The sequence below is a fragment of the Carcharhinus amblyrhynchos genome, chromosome 14, assembly GCF_965287045.1.
Source record: "Carcharhinus amblyrhynchos chromosome 14, sCarAmb.v2.hapA, whole genome shotgun sequence".
Classification (NCBI taxonomy): Eukaryota; Metazoa; Chordata; class Chondrichthyes; order Carcharhiniformes; family Carcharhinidae; genus Carcharhinus; species Carcharhinus amblyrhynchos.
In genome coordinates, this window is record NC_137337.1 from 31,410,670 (window position 1) to 31,425,582 (window position 14,913).

At 40.5% G+C, this 14,913-nt stretch overlaps 1 protein-coding gene across 1 annotated transcript in view; it reads right to left on the reverse strand.

The window, feature by feature from the left end:
• LOC145352236 (tumor necrosis factor alpha-induced protein 2-like) overlaps positions 1–14,913 on the reverse strand; it is a 30,716-nt gene that overhangs the window by 6,552 nt on the left and 9,251 nt on the right. The window contains exons 5-7 of the mRNA XM_080201977.1: positions 13,170–13,250; positions 10,727–10,827; positions 4,747–4,951 (exon numbers count right to left, since the gene is read on the reverse strand). Of these exons, the coding sequence (XP_080058103.1) occupies positions 4,747–4,951; positions 10,727–10,827; positions 13,170–13,250 (387 nt within the window). The remainder of the gene's footprint in view (positions 1–4,746; positions 4,952–10,726; positions 10,828–13,169; positions 13,251–14,913) is intronic.

Consider the following 14,913-nt stretch of genomic DNA (forward strand, 5'->3'; position numbering starts at 1 on the left):
AGAGCAAGCTACTAAGCTAATCGCCCAGGCCCTTTGTAGTTTCTAAACCATAAATCCTTGAAACCACTTTACTTGTGCCAACAAACATTATGAAATTGGCCACAGAAAGCAGAGAGCCTCAGCTGTCAATTAAACAATGTAGCAGCTGTTCTTATACTCGAATAACTGTCAGGACACTCAGCCAAGCATACATAATGAGGAGAATTAGGGAGTTGGAGGGGAAGCCATGACATTGCATCAGGAACATGGGGGGGACCATTTGAACCTACTGGTTAAAAGGGTTCATGATTCCTCTAAGGGACTGTGAGCCATGACTCTAAAAACTTGGCCCAACCTCATGAGAATTGCAGAGGAGGAGGTGATACCTATCTCCACAATGGAGCTGACCAGGTCGACAGTGCCATATGTGAGCTTTTGACACAAACAAGCCCACACACTTTAAAGGCACTCCTGAAAATTAAATATTCATCCACATTGGCTTGCTGAATGGCTGTGGACACCTCACTTGATCTGGCAACCCATATAGAAAAGTGAAAGTTATTATTGTAGGGTCCAACTTAAAAAATATTTGTTCCAACATCTCTCTGTCCTGCTGAAAGCTTGAAAATACTTTACTGTCAACACCTCTCATTTGTTTTACTCTTTCATGGGATGTGAGTGTCTCTGTTAACATCAGCATTTGTTGTCCATCTTTAGTTGCCTTCAAGAATGTTGCAAACAATTGGTGGGATTTTCTATGCCTCCCACTGTGACAGCGGAGGTGGCCCACTGTTGGCCGGTGGTGGAGCCTTCCCATCCTGCCATCGTCAATGGGGTTTGTATGGACACCCACCACTGGGAAACCTATGGCGGGTATTCATCATCAGCGGGACTGGAAGGTCTCGCCAGAGGGAACAGGCAGAAAATTCCAGCTAATAATTCAACAGCTGGGGAAGTAATCTAAACATTTCTTCTGTATTCTGACCAGAATGTGAGTAAAAATTTAAACAAAATTCCTGGACTGGAATTCCCCTTTGACCACTGATGTTAAATCTGTTATGAGTGGGTGGAAGTAATGCTGGCTAGATTTGACTGAGCTTTTAAGGATTTTGAAAAGAATCAACAAGGTAGATTTATGCTGGTGAGAAAGTCCCAGGCAATGGGCCACTCGGAAGAGAAGTTTGGAAAAATTTCTTGACAAAACATGTTCTTGTGTAAAGCGCAGCAGATTCCAGCTCAATAAATCACTTTTAGTTTGAGAATAATAGATTTTGCTTGCAAAGATATAAAAAGAACATGGAGCCCAGACAAGAGGTTGGAGTTAAAATATGGATCTCAGTGATTGCCAGAACAGGTTTGAGGGACTGAATGGCTTGCTCCTGTTTCTATGTAGAACGAGAGACTGGAAAATTGGCCCTCTAGTCTTTAACCAAAAGCCTCACGAGTAATTCCATGATGTTTTCCTGAAGGTGTTAGAGAAATGCACAGCCAATACAAAAACACTCCAATTGTAATGCGAAAATGCGCTTTCAGTTTCACAAAGCTGGCTGTGAGTTCTGATGTTTCCAAATTACTGTCTATAAATGCAGCTGTTTGTGTGATTGTGGTGAGGAAAGCGTGACTCACTATCTGTTAAAGGAAATGAGCTCACCTTGCATTGGGCACGTGAACCATTTTTATCTGAATCAAACACTGCAGTGTTTTGTCCTCTGATTTCAATGACTGAAAATCTGAATAAAGACCTACATTGCGTTTTTTGCCTCAGGGTTCCTAATGTGTGATCCTCTGATAGTCACTACAACTTGAAATTGGCAGATTTTTAAGGCAGATGGACAAGGAGACGTGCAATTTTTTCACAACCTCTTTCTGACTGGTGTCAATATTCCAAAGCCAATAAATAATGGCACAATAACCTAATTAACAATGCCAGGGTGCAAACGTGCCTGTTGATTTGTTGTTCTGACATAAGAGTGCAGTCTCATTCCATCATTATGCCATAAATGGGCATTGACAAAGAATTGTAGCTTTGTATCGTACCACAACAAACCACACTGCAGTCATATAGAGAGCGCCCACACCTGGACACTGTCATATTTGGGTCACTCAGCCATACCCACAATTTGACAAACAACTCAAAGTTTAAATGTGAAGCCTTTTCCTTACAAATCTGTTATTTATTGTCACAGTTTAACCCGGGACAACGCTGCAGATGTTCCTCAGGGTAGTGTCCTAGGCCCAACCACATTGAGCTGCTTCAACAATGACTTTCCTTCCATCATAAGGTCATACTCGAGGATGTTCGCTGATCATTCCACAATGTTCAGCACCATTCCCACCTCCTCAGATACTGAAGCAGTACATGTCCACTGCAGCAAGACTTGGATAATATTCAGATTTGGGCTGATAAGCAGTAAGTAACAGCCACACCACACAAGTACCAAGCCATGACCATCTCCAAGAGATAATTTATCCATCCTTAAAATTCAATAGCATTACCATTGCTTAATCCTCTCCATCAACATTGTAGGGTTGCTAAATTTAACAGGACTGGCCACATAAACACTGTGGTTAAAAGACCATGTCAAAGGCTGGGAATTCTAGTAACACAGCCCTTGATTCCCCAATATACAAGGCTCAAGTCAGGGATGTGATTGCCTGAATGAGTGCAGCTCTTTCAAGAACACTCAAGAAGCTCAACACCATCCAGAAAAAAGCAGCCTGCTAGATCCATCCATCAGCTTCAGCATTCACTCATTCTATCCCCAATGGACAATGACAGCATTTTATATCATTTATATTCTACAAGATGCACTGCAGCAACTCTCCAAGACTCCTTTGACAGCACCTTCTAAGTCAATGACCTCTATCACCTAGACGGAAAAAGGCAACTGAAGCATGGAAACACCACCACCTACAAGTTACCCATCCAAGACACACACCATCCTGTTTTGGAATTATATTGTTGTCCCTTCATTGACTATGGGTCAAAATCCTGGAACACCACATAAACAACATTTTGGGCGTACCTGCAGCACATGGACTATAGCAGTTCAAGAAGGCGCCTCATCTTCTCAAGGGCAATGAGTGATGGGTAATAAATGCTGGTCCAGCCAGTGATACCCAGATCCCGCAAACAAATAAATAAAACAAATGTTGAAGCTGACATAAGTAACCACGCGTGGTGCCTTGGTTGCATAAAGACTTTCAAATCCAGATTAGACTCATTTGAATTTAGAAATGATTAGCTGTCATATCCCCTTTATATTACTGAACCATGCAGCTGTAAATGTCATTCATCTACTATCATGGCAGATTCCACAAAACTGGTGACAACAGCCAAAAACAGGTTCAAGTTGTAAGTTTTGTTTCTAGTTGGAAAAAGTCAAATCAGAAAATGACTTTACTGGCCATTACTAAAGGCTGAGCACAAAGTCCATCCATCTGGGGAAAACAGTGCAGAGATAGAAACCACATCTTGATGTGTCAGAGGCTCATTCACTTTAAAGCATCATGCCAATGATTGGCAAGACCCTGTAGAAGTACTGATGGTTATAAAAAACACAGCGTCAACAAATTGGTGACTTGTCAATCATAGAATAGAATCATAGAATCCCTACAGTACAGAAGGAGGCTATTCAGCCCATTGAGCTGGCACCAATACCAATCTGACCCAGGTCCTATCTCCATAACCCCATGTATTTACCCTGCTGATCCCCTGACACTAGGGGGTAAATTAGCTTGGCCAATCAACCTAACCCGCACATCTTTGGACTACGGGAGAAAACGCATGCAAAATTCACTGCAAACTAAGTCCATGTCATTAACCTAACTTTCAAAACATTTCATTCTTCTAGCACTGTGAAATAAAAGGGTACTAATCAATCATCCAGTTCCATATAGTAATATATACAATAAGGGAACAGATTGTAAAAGTAATTCTTGTGGGTTATATTAATTGCACGGTCAACTGTACTTGTACAGCACTCTAAATATAATTCCCTGGCCGTTCTGCCCTGCTGCCACTGCATGCGAGGATGGTGCTCAGCCAAATCTCTGATCACTGCAGCGGAACCAGAGAATCCTGCCAGCGTGAACAGCTGGAGAATCCCAATGTATATGTTAGCAAAGGAAATGTGGAACAATTTTTCCATAACTAATCAATTCGACCTGTCTTTGCACAGGAGAGTGAAGACTCAATATAGTCTTTGGGGGGATTACTATTTGAGAATGGGGTGAGGGTGGCAATAGGGAATTGTAATTCAATAGTCATTTTAAAAACCTATATTCTGGCTGTTTTTTTATATAATATTTTAATTTTGTATTATTAATGAATTAAGTGGCAGATTAAAAAAACTTGGGTTTGGGGCACAAAGGACTTTCACTGTATTGTGTGTGAAGGAGTTGAGTGAGGTGACTGAATCGCTGCTTTACGGATTGAAATGAATAATTACAATTTGGCAAGTGGTGTTGAGGGAGGAAGGTATTGTATTGGTGTATATTCCAACTTATTTCCTCCTGCCAAAGAATTTAAGTCACAGACTTTTGCTGAATTGTGTGTTAAACTGTCCAAGGTTTCCTCCTAGTGGTTTAATGAAAAATTGTCTGACATCAATACTCTAGCCAACAATACAATGAAGGTATTCAGATCTATTAGAACCTGTATTTGATAACTTAATGTAGCCATTGTCTTCATAGCAAAGTTATTTTCTGAAAAGATACAATATTACAAGAGAGTGCCTATGTAATTGGTGAAAGTTTATACTGTACCTTGACATCACAAAGAAGTTTTTTTAATAATTGGTCACATTTCTTTGTTTCTACTTCTGTAAGTACAGCCAAACATTTTCTAATATCTTCAGGATTGTTGTGAGCTATTATTGTCACAAGACCTCTGAAGCGAACACAACCTGTTATAATCTCCAGGCCTTTGCAGCCAGACATATCCTTGGACTTCTCAATATATTCCAGGTAACTTCAAAGGCAAAAAGTAAGAAAAATATATATTTTTAATTTTAGGAGTTTCTTACATATCTCAAACTTCATTACACAGAAAATATTTATTCAGCTTTTTTAAGCATATCTACATACCCATACCATTTTCAGCTTTGGGGAATAGTGGGGAAGTGGTGGAAGGATTACCAAGCTGATTGTGCTGCTGTACCGCGTTATGAACGCTCCTTCCATGACTAACAAGTCTTGGCTTTGGCCTTGAACCCGGAGCTTCTGGTCCAGAGGTAGGAAGGCTACCACTGTCCACAAGACTTTTTTATTGCTCCAATGATAAATACATTCCAGGATTTTCCACTATAGTGGAAGAATCATACCCATATGTGCATTAAGTTTTATTTATTCATTAGTGTCACAAATAGGCTTGCATTAACACTTCAATGAAGTTATAGTGACCTAGTCGCCACACTCCAGCGCTTGTTCAGGTACACTGAGGGAGAATTTAGCCTTGCCAATGCATCTAATCAGCACGTCTTTCAGACATCAATTCCAGTTGACCATTACCCGATGGAAAGGGCACAGCTGGCATCATAGACCAATGGTTCCCAACCTTTTTTTACATCATGGTACACCTTTATACTGTAAAAGATTTTGAGGCACACCTCCTAATTTCCCCAACTAAACCACCCTCTAGCAAAAGCCTTTTATCTCTAAAGCCTCCTAAAAACATGTCAAGCTGCCAGTTACCACAAATTTTTATTAGTTTAAGTAGCTTACAATGAAAGCCTGATTACCAGTTGCACATCAAATACAATATTTGAATTGAAAATGTATACAGATTGTGTTTCCCATTAAAGATTGCAATTGCTTTCAGTTTTTTAAAGTCCGCATTTCTCAATGTGAAAGTTCATAATTGAAGAAAATACTGTGAGCAGCATCTTACTGACAACATTACTGTGACATCTGGGCCTCCCTCTGTGAGGAAAGCCTCTTGATCCGGGAAGGAACTGACAACAGGGCAGCTCACAAGTCTTGCTCCACTCTTTAGTTTTAAATAGGCCAGTGTTAAGAGTGCCAAATCACACAGGCAGGATGTGAGAAATGGTGAGTACTGCTATAGTACATATGAAATAGGTGGATATCCTAGTCCCATAACCAATAAAGTGTATTCAGAGACACCTCTGCAAACGTCAGTTTCAATGTACGATTCATCCTGAGCTCTGTGAATTCCTCTTGTTCTTTTAATGACAATTTATTTGATGGTTCAAGAGAAAGTGAACTAAATGGATAACATGCAAGTCGAAGTCTTCCATGCTCTTGGAGCAGAAGTAGCATTCAAACTTCTCTTGAAGAGTTTTAAGATGTGTGGAGATGAAATGGAATGTGCTTTTGCCAGCAGGATTTACTGATGCCAGATTGAACATCTCAATTGCCATTTTTTCCTTCTTAAGGGCCAGTTTTGATCTGAAACTTTGAAGTTTATCTGTAGCAATCAGAATGTTCGTACCCTCCCTTGTATTTTAACTTTCAGCTCATTCAGATACTGAATATATCTGAAAGCTAGATAAGCTTAATCAAATATTCTTGCATGTTAAATTTTTGTGTGGCAATCCATGCAGAGCCAAAAAATTTTTTAGTGCGTTATGAAGAGCAGAGACATGAGAGGGAACCTCTTGTCAAGACAGTCAACATACTTGTGTGTGCATGAATGAATCCTGGTACTCAACTCCCATCCCTTCCATGTTTCATGTAAAACTGCAGTTAACTGAGATGGCACTGTTTTGGCAAAAAGGGCTTCATTGTACAGGATACAGTGGCTGACCTGGATGTCAGTATTCTGTCCTTTCACCTTGCTCATGAATCCTTCCTTAGGGGAAGCTGCAAATGCTTCTGCACTTGGTCCAGTTGAGATTGTTTCCCTCCCGATAAGCAGTTGTGACACAAAACATTTAGAGTCACGTGACCAGCAATTCTTTGCAAAAGGAGATATCCTCTTTGATAGAATCCCCATCAACGTACCTGACATTGGCTGAGAGCTGGCAGTGCCCACTAATACCTGTGGAGTCATAATTTCTCCCAAAGTAGTGGTTGATATCTACTGATATTTTGACAATATGCTGTTTGATTGCATTATAAGAAAGAGCAACTTCGTCAATTTCTTTGGCAGAATCAGCTTAACATTACTCTCAATAGGCTTTTAGCAATGATGTGTGACTTCTCCAATTTCGCAATGAGCTCAGCCACCTGGTAACAGCGTGGATAGAGGATTGGTTGTCAAATAGGAGGCAGAGAGTGGGGGTCAATGGGTGCTATTCGGATTGGCGATTGGTGACTAGTGGAGTGCCTCAGGGGTCAGTGTTGGGGCCTCAGCTATTTACCATTTATATAGATGATCTGGAGGAGGGAACCGAGTGTATGGTGTCGAAATTTGCTGATGACACCAAAATTGGAGGAACGGCAAATTGTGCGGAGGGTGTGGAGAGTCTGCAGAAGGATCTAGATAGGCTGGGCGAATGGGCCAGGAAATGGCAAATGGAATTTAATGTTGGCAAGTGCGAGGTGGTCCACTTTGGTAGGAATAATGGTAGGAAGGATTATTACTTACGTGGAGAAAAACTGCAGCAGGCGACGGTGCAGAGGGACCTCGGGGTCCTTGTGCATGAGTCGCAAAAACCCAGCTTGCAGGTGCAGCAGGTGGTCAGGAAGGCTAATGGGATGCTGGCCTTCATAGCGAGGGGGATTGAATATAAAAGTAGGGAGGTCTTGCTGCGGCTGTATAGGGCATTGGTGAGGCCGCAGCTGGAGTACTGTGTGCAGTTTTGGGCACCGTACTTACGCAAGGATATTTTGGCCTTGGAGGGAGTGCAGAGGAGGTTTACTAGGCTGATGCCGGAGTTGAGGGGGTTGAGCTATGAGGAGAGGCTGAATAAACTAGGCTTGTACTCGTTAGAGTTTAGAAGAATGAGGGGAGATCTCATTGAGATGTATAAGATGATGAATGGGATGGATAGGATAGAGGTGGAAAGACTCTTCCTGCTCAGAAAGGACAGTAGGACTAGGGGGCACAGCCTCAAGATAAAGGGGGGGGCAGTTTAGAACGGAGTTGAGGAAGAACTTCTTCACTCAAAGGGTGGTGAACCTCTGGAATTCTCTGCCCGTTGAAGTGGTGGAGGCTTTCCCGCTAAATATTTTTAAGACGCGGGTTGATGGGTTTCTGATAAGAGAGGGGATTAAGGGTTATGGGGAGAGGGCGGGAATGTGGAACTGAGCCACGACAGATCAGCCATGATCTTATTGAATGGCGGGGCAGGCTCGAAGGGCCAGATGGCCTACTCCTGCTCCTATTTCTTATGTTCTTATGTTCTTATTATGAATCTGAAACCCATTCATATTCCATCATATGTTGATTTTCATAGAATCCCTACAGTGCAGAAGGAGGCCAGTCAGCCCATCAAGTCTGCACCAACCACGATCCCAACTAGGCCCTTTTCCTGTAACCCTAAGTATTTACCCTGCAATTCCTCTGACACTTGGGTCAATTTAGCATGGCCTATCAACCTTACCCGCATATCTTTGGACTTTGGGAAGAAACCAGACCATCCGGAGGAAACACACACAGATACAGGGGGAAATGTGCAAACTCCACACAGAGAGTGACACAAGGCCAGAATTGAACCGGGTCCCTGCCACTTGTTCTTCCTCGTGTTTAAAGCACCGCATTCCCTTGCTGGAGAGTGAATGGTGTTTTATATTGAAATGGCACCTCAACTGACTTGGTACCAATGCAACCTTTGAGAGCTTCTCCTGCAAATCAGATATTCTGGGAAAGGGCAAGAAGCATTATCGGTCCCTAAAAATCCAAAGGTCACACAGCTGTCACTCTACTGTCTGTGTACAAACTTTGCCTTTTACTCCTGAGATTCTGTTCTTTTTGTCACACCAGATTCAGAGCAAGATTCTTTTTTTTTCTTCAGGAACTAATCCATGGCAAACTAAAGTCAAATACAACCATACTACACAATAAATACCCTCAAGCATCAAACACAATTTCAGCTCTGCAGCCACACCAAGTCAAAAACTATTCCCAACACCACACAGCACAGAGTCACTGAGTTGCTTTCTTGCTTTGGGGTCCCTTTGGTTAGTTGGGCTTCTTCTGAGTCCACCTAACTTCAGGTTTGTTCCTCGCAGCCATGTCTCTAATTGGAGTCTATTTCTCCTTTTCTTCACTTTATTGGTTCCTGTTTCTTACCTCTATCTTCTTCCCTTACTGGGAACTTTGTTTTTTCACTTCTCCGTCTTTTCTTTGACCTCTCCTAGTCTCCCTCGCTTCTTTCAGGATCTTTGTGCCCTTTTTGTGTTTGTGCTTCAATGTGATATAGAATCAGTGTGAATAAACTAACGCAAACTTTATTTTCAGCTCTGTGTTCAAGGTCTCCAAGTCTTGATGAACCTGACATCTACAGGGTGCACGCTGGCCAGGAAAGGACTTCACCTGTACGGTTCGGATTGTTTTATGTTGGTAATCCAAACCGCGCATGTGCCAGCTGGGGAAGGGTGCATGCTTATGTGCAAAATCCAAATCATACATGTGCACCCCAATCCCAGCCAGTGCATACATGGGAGGCCCAATGTTTCTCAGAACCCTGGAGCTAAAAACAAAGCCTAGATTTAATTTATTTATATTAAACCATTTTGAATCTTATTTCATGGCACAGCAGTTGAGAACCTTAAATTCCCCTTCCTGAGTGTTAGTTTTTTTTTAAAACATTATATTTTTCCAAATTAATTACCTCAGCCACTAAAACTGAGCGGTGGTAATGTTATTAGGCTGTTAATTATCTGTATCTCAAAAATTGATGGAAAGATTTCAGTGAAACTTGGTACATAGTTTAGTTTTTTGGCAAAGATCCAGATCCAGATCCTGGACTATTTTAAAGGACTCATTAACACTGGGAGATAGGGTGGATTAATCTCTCATTTAAATTGCTGTGGTTGTTTTATTTAGAACATTGTTGATTAGCTCGGCTGCTGTGGTGGAATTTGTCCCTACTGTCAAAATACGAGCAGAATTTTCACAGCAGGTTTTTGGATATGGGTTGGGCTGAAGTGCCCTCACTGAGAAGGAAGCTCCAAGTTTTTTTTTCCAGCACTGTAGTTATGGAGCCTTAAGGGAGACCTGTGTAACTGTAACAATGTTGAGTTCACAGAGAGTGGAGGAGATACGTGCTCTACTCAATGTCTTTAACATTTGTTATTTTGTGAATTATCTGTGAAAAAATCCAATTTAAAAGAATCAATTTTGTGTGATATGACTCAATTGTGTACATCACCACTGCACATTCTGAATCATTTAAAATAGATTTTTATATGTTTAGGGAGGGGATTACTGAAATATCGTCTGTATGACTCAGAATTCTGCATTATTCTGCTCTATCTGACAAGGCACTGCTCCTGGGTGACTTTGAGTCAATAGTAATGCAGGCTGTGACTAATTTATTTTTGCTTGATAACTTCAGCACTGTGCCAAAAAGCAGATTCCAGTCTTGTACTTAAGTTGTGTCCTTAATTCAAACATTTTCAATTCTGTTAGCAAGAAAGAATGTAACTTTTTTTTGTCATTCATAGGACGTAAACATTATCACTTATTGCCCATTCCAACTGCCTTCAGAATAGTGGTGGTGAGCTGCCTTCTTAGTCAGAAATGTATTTATATTCTTCACACTTTGGTAAGTCATTATAGTCTTAAAGAATGATAAAAGCCATCTGTAACTGATTTTGGGTACAACAATGGTCTCACCTCTGTAAGATGTCAATGAGCTGAGCAGCACAGTAGTTTTGAATGCGTAGTCCTATTGTTTCACTGATCAGTTGACCAAGCTCTATGAACTGCAACATTATCTGTATATGCAACAAAAAAAATGGGTTTGTAAGAACAAAAGTATATTTCAACAAACATTTTTACAATGGTTTAATCTGGTATATTAATAAATGCAGCAATTTAAAACAGACAAGAAGTAAATTAACTTGAATGGATGTTTTGAGAACAAAAAATGTATTCATGATTCGGTCATTTCTTTTTAAATGCTTTGCTTGTCCTGCATATTCAATACAGCTGTGAAGTAGGCATTGCAAGGTGTTCACTGAAAGGTTACTCATCCAAAAGGACACAGTACTAATTCAAGTTCATGAGAAACAAAGGGATAGAATTCAGATGCAGAGTCAGCAGATACATGGAAACTGGATCTATCCCATTCACACTCTATTGGTTAGGCAACAGAAAATTCCATTCACTGGGGAAAAACCCTTCTTCTACTCACACCCACAACATTCTGACAACAGTTTGGGGCGTTTGTGGAGTGGCTCTCATCTAGGAATCCTGTCACATACACCTTTGATATAGTCCGTGTTATTTATAGCTGCAGGAAGTATACGTGGAAGTCAAACTTTTAGGCCCCACGATGAAAGAATTGGATGACAGTCAATCCCAGAAGATTTGATTTTCATGTGACTCAGAGCCTACCAATCAGGAACAAAAAGTATCTTCGATTTCCAGTCCAATTGTCCTCTTGCTGCTCGGATATTACATTTGATAGTTCTGACATTTCATTAATAATACCACTTCTAGTGTCTGTGCGTGCCATCAAATGTTAATGATCCATATCCTTAGGAATTTGAATGAAGTCATGGGAGCGATCAGAGCAATAGGCAGGAGTGGCACTTCACAAGATGGCTGGTGATGTAATGAATTGTCACAAATACTATCCTATAATTCTTAGCCTGTACGGAACTACGCATGTTTGAGAAGAGGTTGAGTGTTTTCACACTGTAGGGCTACATTTAATGTATAGGAAATCTGTATGGTGTAAATCAGTGGAAATGGATGTGGAACATTGAGACTTCATGCTTCAATCAGAATGCTGTTTACATTAGGGGCTGGATTTTTGCCAGACTGGAATGACTTGGGAGTCCTATAAAAATGGCAGCTAGGACCCAACTCCACGATTTCTGACCCTATTCCCCGGGGATTCCAATTTTCAGGAATGCCTATTAAGTACCTGACCTGGTTCAGTTAACGAGCCTGGCCAAACCCATTGCAGGGAAAGGCATGTCGTAGGCCTCTGCAATTTTCATGGACTCAGGCCAGCTTTTCAAAGAGTCATGTTTCACTGCACCTCAGAGGTGTCTTTAATCATAGTCTGCTTGAGGGAAACTTCTGAAAGGCAGATTCAAAAAGTTGTCCTCATGCTCCCCTTGGCAAGATAGGCTACCTCCAGACAATCCCTACAGCTGCTCATGCCAAGCCATGGTATCTCTATGCCCATTCATACACTGTATAGAACTAAGGAATACTACTGATTACAAAATAATCATTTGTTGTTAACTTTCCACTATGTTTAACAAAAAACTCCTCTTTACAACAGCCCATAAAAAGCATCAATCCTCCCAATTCTTTATTTAATATATCAAATCGCAGAAACTGCACTGTAATGGATATCTGGGTTCAAAGCCAATAACATACAATAAGGCTAGAATCAGAGCCGAGAAATCCATTAATTTGTTGGAACACCTAAACCCCCTCCCGCTGCCTTGGCAAAGCAGCCACCATAATTAAGGACCCCACGGCACCCCAGCCATTTTCTCTTCCACCTTCTTCCGTCAGGAAAAAAATAGAAATGTCTGAGATCACGTAACAACTGACTCAAGAACAACTTCTTCCCTATTGCCATCAGACTTTTGAATGGATCTACCTTGCATTAAGTCGATCTTTCTCTACACCCTAATTATGACTGTAACACTACATTCTGCAATCTCTCGTTTCCTTCTCTATGAACGGTATGCTTTGTCTGGGTAATGTGCAAGAAACAATACTTTTCATTGTATACTAATACATGTGACAATAATAAATCAAATCAAAATCAATTTCACTATGTTTATTTACACAAGAGAAAGAGGTTTCAAATGCTTGTAGTTTCCCAGGTCAGCTAGCCCAACTGTAAATTGCTACCCACTGCCTCTCACCCTTCCCCACTGAGAAATCTTGTCCTTGTGGACATTTGCTCCTGAGGCCTGGAATTTTCCCAGCTCTCGCAACCTGCCTCAAGGATGAAAATCCAGCCCCAAGTATCCATTTCATTGAATTAGCAACACAATACTACTTAAATAGCTGCAAAAAAGATACAAAATATTCAATAACATTCTTATCGGACAGACTTATTATGTGTAATTGAATGAATATTTACCTCTTTGATATCCACTGGCAGTTGTGACAATGGCAGATTTTCCATCTTAAGTTTTCTTGTTAGCCTTACATTGAGTTCTGACTGAAATAAGTAATTGTTTACATCAGCTAAAATGTAAAGTTCTGAATTTTAAACAGTAATCTATACACTTAGGCTTTCAAATATATTCACCAAACCTCAATCATACTTTACATCATTTTCAAACCAAACTGACAAGTAATAGTAGCAAAAGAGGTAAAGAAAATCACTCATTCTGTAACTGCTCACTCATTCTGTAATAGGAAAACTGCTCCAGATACAGAAAGTGCACTTACATTGAACACAAATGTACCAAGAGCAAAGAGACTGTAGCGGAGGTGATTATTTGCAGTTATGAGCCCTAAGCCAGGATTTCCATCGCAGCCCAACCTGCAGCATTGGAACAGTTTCTGTGTGTCCTAACTGACCCACCACCAACCACAGATCACGGTGAAGTGTCCCAGATTAAGTTTTCTCAGTGGGTTCCCAATTATGCTTCTACTTATGCATGGAAACAATCACTGCTTTTCAAGAAACTCCAAAGGGAATGAAATGTTGCAGCAGGAGTGAGATGTCCATAGCTCCTTATTGGCCCAAGTAGCCAAAGACTCCCTTTGGAATGTTTCCGTCAATTCTCTTTCCATCAGTAAAATGACCATTGTGTTACAAAACTCCTTATTTCCCATACCTGTTACCTAATCATGCCAGGTGCCTGTTCAGCACAGCCTTCTTCAACATTGTTGGAGCGATAATGATGATACTGTCACCCATTACTCTACTCTTCCATAATGACCTAATTTTTCATCCAGAAATATGTTGGCCTAAAATGGGCGTAGATTCAAGATCCACCCAAGTATCTTCACAAAAACAGAAATTCCCCCCTCTTGTGCTCAATTGCTGCCTTAACTACTATTTAATTGGGTAAAAACAAACCAACAAAAAGCCTTAAGTAGCAGATCTTCCTCTCAAAAAGCAGAATATATTATCATAACATGACATCCAACCCTTGTATTTATAAATCTTTCAATTTATTGGACCAATGCCACAGGAAATACAGGAAATGGAAACCAAACTAATTTCTTCCCTTGAGATTGTTTCCTAGTTAGTTGGAAATTCCTTTTCTGTGCTTGCTTGAGGGTCAAAAAATGATCAAGCTATTCAGCAGTGGAACTTTTCCACCTCACACAGCCTCTAGTTAAAGTGCAGTGCATTGCACAATTGTTAACCATGGCCTTTTATTGATTTTTTTTTTACAAGGAAAAGCTTGCTAAGGCAGCAATTTGACAAGTACATAAAGTTCAACAAGTTCAAGATATTTAAATGTAAAGATTTAGTTCATTGTTGATTTCAGAGAATATTAGCTTATTCGAGGCCCTTAATCAGAACTTCATAAGAATGGTATGACTCATTTTTAAATGATGAACAAATAAATGAAGGAACTTTGTGTTCTTAAGACTGACATCACTTCATTTTAAGACTGTAAATGTATGCAACATTAACAATGATCAAGTAACATTGGGAAAATACAAATGGATGCAGTATAATATTTCTAAACCCTGAATGATGAAATCATACTTGGCTCATGAAGAGTGGGAAACACTCATTAAAATATGGGTGGGGTTTATTTTCCACTCGTTTTGACAGGCAGGGTTGTCAACGGGGGCGGAGAATCGACGGAGAATATTAAAACAGCTTTCACACCGGCAGAATTTATCTCCTTGATGGT